The 4,861-nt window shown below is 54.9% G+C and overlaps 1 protein-coding gene across 2 annotated transcripts in view; it reads left to right on the top strand.

Annotated features, from left to right (window-relative positions):
- EHD2 (EH domain containing 2) overlaps window positions 1-4,861 on the top strand; it is a 23,392-nt gene that overhangs the window by 6,857 nt on the left and 11,674 nt on the right. For both annotated transcript variants that reach the window (XM_019625219.1, XM_019625218.1), the window contains exon 4: window positions 84-496. In XM_019625219.1, the coding sequence (XP_019480764.1) occupies window positions 84-496 (413 nt within the window). The remainder of the gene's footprint in view (window positions 1-83; window positions 497-4,861) is intronic.

Genomic DNA, 4,861 nt, shown 5'->3' with positions numbered 1-4,861 from the left:
TACAATCCGATATCAACTAAAATGGATGCCTCCTGTTGGCTGGAGGGTAGGGGGCTGATCTTTGTCCCACCCCCTTCCCCCAGGCTATGACTTCCCAGCTGTGCTGCGCTGGTTCGCCGAGCGTGTGGACCTCATCATCCTGCTGTTTGACGCTCACAAGCTGGAGATCTCGGATGAGTTTTCCGAGGCCATCGGCGCCCTGCGCGGCCACGAGGACAAGATCCGCGTGGTGCTCAACAAGGCCGACATGGTGGAGACACAGCAGTTGATGCGCGTCTACGGGGCGCTCATGTGGGCTCTGGGCAAGGTGGTGGGCACGCCTGAAGTGCTGCGTGTCTACATCGGTTCCTTCTGGTCCCAGCCCCTCCTGGTGCCCGACAACCGGCGCCTATTCGAGCTGGAGGAGCAGGACCTCTTCCGCGACATCCAGGGCCTGCCACGCCACGCAGCCCTGCGCAAGCTCAATGACCTCGTGAAGAGGGCCCGGCTGGTGCGGGTGAGTAGCGATGGGGGGTGGGGGAAGAACAGTACTGCGGGACAGGGAGGCAGAGACAGTCTGGCCTTTACTCTGACCCTCCTGTACTTGGCTGCTAGTCACGGACTTACCGGCTCTCTGATTAGTCAGTCGTCTAATCTAAGAGAGTTCTCCAAGCTGGGTCATTCTGGTGCAGAGTGGACTGGGGGAAGCAGAATTGCGTGGAGAATTGTTCTTTTACCATTGCGTTTCTGTCTCTGTTTCCTTCCATGTCTCCCTGTCTCTTCTGTCCTATTATTCCTTCATTCATACCCTACCACTGATCAGATTGCACCGTGTCCCGTTCAGGACTCCTGTGTCACTCAGCAAAAACCAAGCCCTCCCTGTGGTCTACCTCCATACCCTGCCTTTCCTCTGTCCTCATCTTCCACTCCCTTCCCATCATTCATTGCACTTCACACTGGCCTCAGTCCTACCTCAGGGCCTTTGCACTTGCTGTTGTCTTTTCCTGGAGACCTCCCCCTTTTCACCCCTCCCCCACCTGGCTACCCACATGGCTCACTTGTCACCTACTTCCAAGTCTTGACTCAAATGTCACCTCTCTGGAAGGCTTCCCTGCCTGCCCTCCCTTTTTTATGACTCTAACTACCTCCCTTGCGAGTCCTGCTTTATATCTGTTGTAGTTTTCTTCATAGTGGTCATTACTACCTGGCCTTATGTTATCCATTCATTGGGTTTCTGTGTTTACTGCCTGTCTCCTCCACTCATATTTAAGCTCCACAAAAGCAGGGATCTTTCTTTGGATTTGTTCCCTGCTGTATCCTCAGTGCCTAGAACAGAGTTGGTGCTCAGTAAATATTTATGGAATTAATGACATTGAACAAACACCCTCATTCAACAAAAGCTCTTCTGTGCCTGGCCCTGTTCCAGGGGCCACAGCAGTGACCAAGGCAGTCCAGGGGAGGAGACAGACCCATCCCCAGACAATGACAACCCAGTATGGTCAGGGCTGGAACTGGAGAGGCCGGGGGGAATCAGAGAGGGCTTCTTGGAGGAGAGGGCACCTGAGCTATGAACTAGAGGATAAAGAGGACAAGGAGGGGAAGGAATTCTAGATAGTGGAAGCAACTAAAACATGGACTGGAAGTGAGTGAAAACATGGCAGGTTTAAGGAAGAGGGAAAATGTCAGTTGAACCTAGTATGGGCAGTGCAAGTAACTGAACCCTGAGGCTGTGGAGGTGGATGGGAGTCAGACCATCCAGGGCCTGGGGCCAGGAACCCGCGCTTTGTGCTGAGAGCGCTGGGGAACCATGGAAAGGTTCAAAGCAGAGGAGGGACATCTTCAGACTCCAGCTGCCTTTTCGGGGGCGGATTCAAGGGCTGTGGAACGGGGGCCACAGATCAGGGAGGAAGTTGGGGACCGAGGAACGAGGAGGAGGCTGGATCAGGACAGGGCCTTGGGGAAGGGGAGGAGAGCACTGGTTTCTGAGTGATTTTGGAGGCTGAATGGAACATTCATGGGGGAGGCTGCCAGGGTGGAGGAGGGGCAGGAAGCTGGGCAGGCAGCGAGGCCCAGAAGGTTATGGGGGGTGGAGGGGCCTGAGGTGTTGATTTAAGGAGCAGTGGAGAAGGGGGTGAGTCAGAGCCCCCACCCCCACCCCAGGAATCCTCCTTGGGAGGGAGCGGCCCGGTGTGGACTGGAGCCTTCAGAATCCACCTTTCACTCCGCCGAGGCTCTGAACTAACACACTCTCTCTCTCTCCCCCCCCTTATTTCTACCTCTTTCTCAGTTTCTTTCTCTCTCTTATTCTTTCTCTCACTCTCTTCCCCTCTCCTTCCCTCATTCTCTCCCTTTCTCTCTCCTGAGTTCCCTTCCTCTGCCTTTACCTCTCTGTCTTCCTTCCTATCTTTCTCAATCTCCCTATGGTACGCCCTCGCCCCGGTTCTCCCCCCCCCCCACGGACCCCTATTCCCCAGGCTCCTTGGGGAAGCAGACCGCGGCAGGAGCTGGAACCCAGGTCCGCGGTATGGTGGGGCGAGGTCGGACCAGACACCTGGTGCCCCCGCGGCGGCTGCGGAAACCCGGACAAACCCCGGAGTCCGGGACCCGCGCCCCGGCCCACCCCGCCTTCCCACCTTATCTCTTCCTGGCACCTTCCCCCGCTTCCTTTCTGGAAAAGCCATCAGCGCCCTGTGGCCTCCCCTCTCTGGGTCCCAGAGCAGCCGCCCTTAGGCCCCGCCCCTCGTCGTATTGGTCCAGCCTCGCAGGCCACGCCCACNGGGGGGGAGATGGAGGGCAAAGGCAGTGGGAAGGGGGGAGAATAGAGAATGGGTCTCCTTCCCTGGGGGAGGGTGTGTGTGTGTGTGGCGGGGGGTAGAGGCAGAGGAGGAGAGTCCTTCCCGCTGTCTGTGTGGATGTGCGTGGATGTGTGTGTCTGAGAATCTGTACCTGTGGCTGTGACTTTTTGTGCCTCTAAAGGACTGTGGGGGAGACTTTGTGGGACTGTGTTTCTATATGCCATTTATTGTGAAGTGTTGGGTGTGTGTGTGTGTGTGTGTGTGTGTGTGTGTGTGTGTGTGTGTGTAAGGGAATCTTTTGTGTAACTCTGTAATTTAGTGTGTGTCTGGGAAGGTGTGTAATTGTGGGTGTGACTGAGATTGTGTGGCTGTGTGGAAGACACTGGGTGTGTCTGTGTGTCTGTGTGTGTCGGGGATGGGCTTGTGGTTGTACCTGTGTGTGACTTTGTGTGGCCATGTAGGACTGTATAAGCCTGAGGGGACTTTGTTGGATTGTGTGTGACTGCATGTGATGGTATCTCTGTGTACAATCGTGTGCTTGTGCATGCATGCTGCTATATCTGTTACTTTCTGTGGGCCACACAGTGTCTTTGGGATTGTGTGACCACGAATATCTGTGGAGGTCCTAGATTGTGAGCAAGGGTATGCCTGGGAGTCTGCAACTTGTAGCGTGTGACCAGGTGTGTGCTACTGGGTACGCACCTGTGTGCGTGAATTCATGTGGGTGTGCATTGGTGGGGTGTGTGGCTTCCCTCTGTGTGTAATATCTGTAAACATGAATGTGTGTGATTGTAGCAGAATGGAGCCCTTTGGCAGGGTTCAAATCTGGGCTCTACTCTTTTTAAACTGTGAGACCTTGGGCAAGCTATTTAACCCTTCTGTGCCTCAGTTTCCTCATCTGTAAATTGGGACTAATAATAGTATCAGCCTCATAGGCTACAGTGAGGGTTAAAATGAAATGTTAAAACATGGGACGCACTGAAAACTGCAACACACAGTAGGTGCTATGGAAGTGCTAATATGACTGTTTTTCCTGTGTGAGTGCGCATGTGCCCTGGGCTTCTCTCTGCCACGTCTCCCATTCCCACACTGACTCAACCGCCTTCCCTCCTTCCCTCCCACATGAGACACACTTTCCAAATCTGGGCTGGTGTGTGTGTTTGTGTAGGCACTGGGGAGGGAGGGGGCCCCAGCTGTCGTCTCTCTAGTGACCGGGCTCTTCCTGCCCCCAGTGTCCCCTGCCCGCCCATTCCAGTCCCCAGTGACCATAAGGAGCCTGTTTCCTCCTTGGCAGGATAGGCCCGGCACCAGCTCCCCCATGGGGGCTTCTGCTCTTTCGTCTCCTACCTGTGTGCCTCAAGTAAATCCCTTAACCTCTCTGTGCCTCAGATTTCTCATCTGGAAAATGGGGCTCATAAAAGTGTCTGTCTTCCTGGAGTTGTTTTGAAGAGTCAATGAGTTGAATCAGAGAGAGCATGAAGTGATGTCAGATGAACCAGTGATGGTTCCGGTCTGCCATTTAACTCCTCATCCTCCAGGCCACTCTGTGTCACTTGTCTGAGAAGCCCTCCCTGACCCCCCAGACTGGGTCAGGCGCCCCCTCTGTGCTCCTGCAGCTCCCTGGGCTCCCCCTATCCTAGCCTGACCACTCTGGGGATGGGTCTGTGTCTCCAGTGGACTATGAGTGCCTAAGCAAGCCATGTCCCCAGCACAGAGCAGGCAGCTGAGGGGGTGGGTCCTGAAGGACTCCCCTACGGTGCCTGGCATGCATCATGGCTAACACCTGTGGAGCACTTACCATGCACTCAGCACTGTTTTAACATTTTGTTTTTAAGATTTTTATTGGGTAATTGGGGGATGGGAACAGCGCTGGGAAATTGGGGAGGGGAACAGACAAGTTGCTGTCCTTTTGTTCTTTAGTCTAGTTGTGGAGGACGTTGCTTCACTGGACCAAGTTGGCACCATCTTCCCGGGTGAGGCAGATCAGTTGCCGGCTTCTGGACAGCCGCTCACTGTGGCTGCTGGCTGCTCATGCTGGCTGCTGGCTACACACGGTAGCCCATGGCAACCCACTGCAGCAGAGGCTG

The sequence above is a fragment of the Hipposideros armiger genome, unplaced genomic scaffold (assembly GCF_001890085.2).
Source record: "Hipposideros armiger isolate ML-2016 unplaced genomic scaffold, ASM189008v1 scaffold_619, whole genome shotgun sequence".
NCBI lineage: Eukaryota > Metazoa > Chordata > Mammalia > Chiroptera > Hipposideridae > Hipposideros > Hipposideros armiger.
This window is presented reverse-complemented; position numbering and strand designations above follow the sequence as displayed.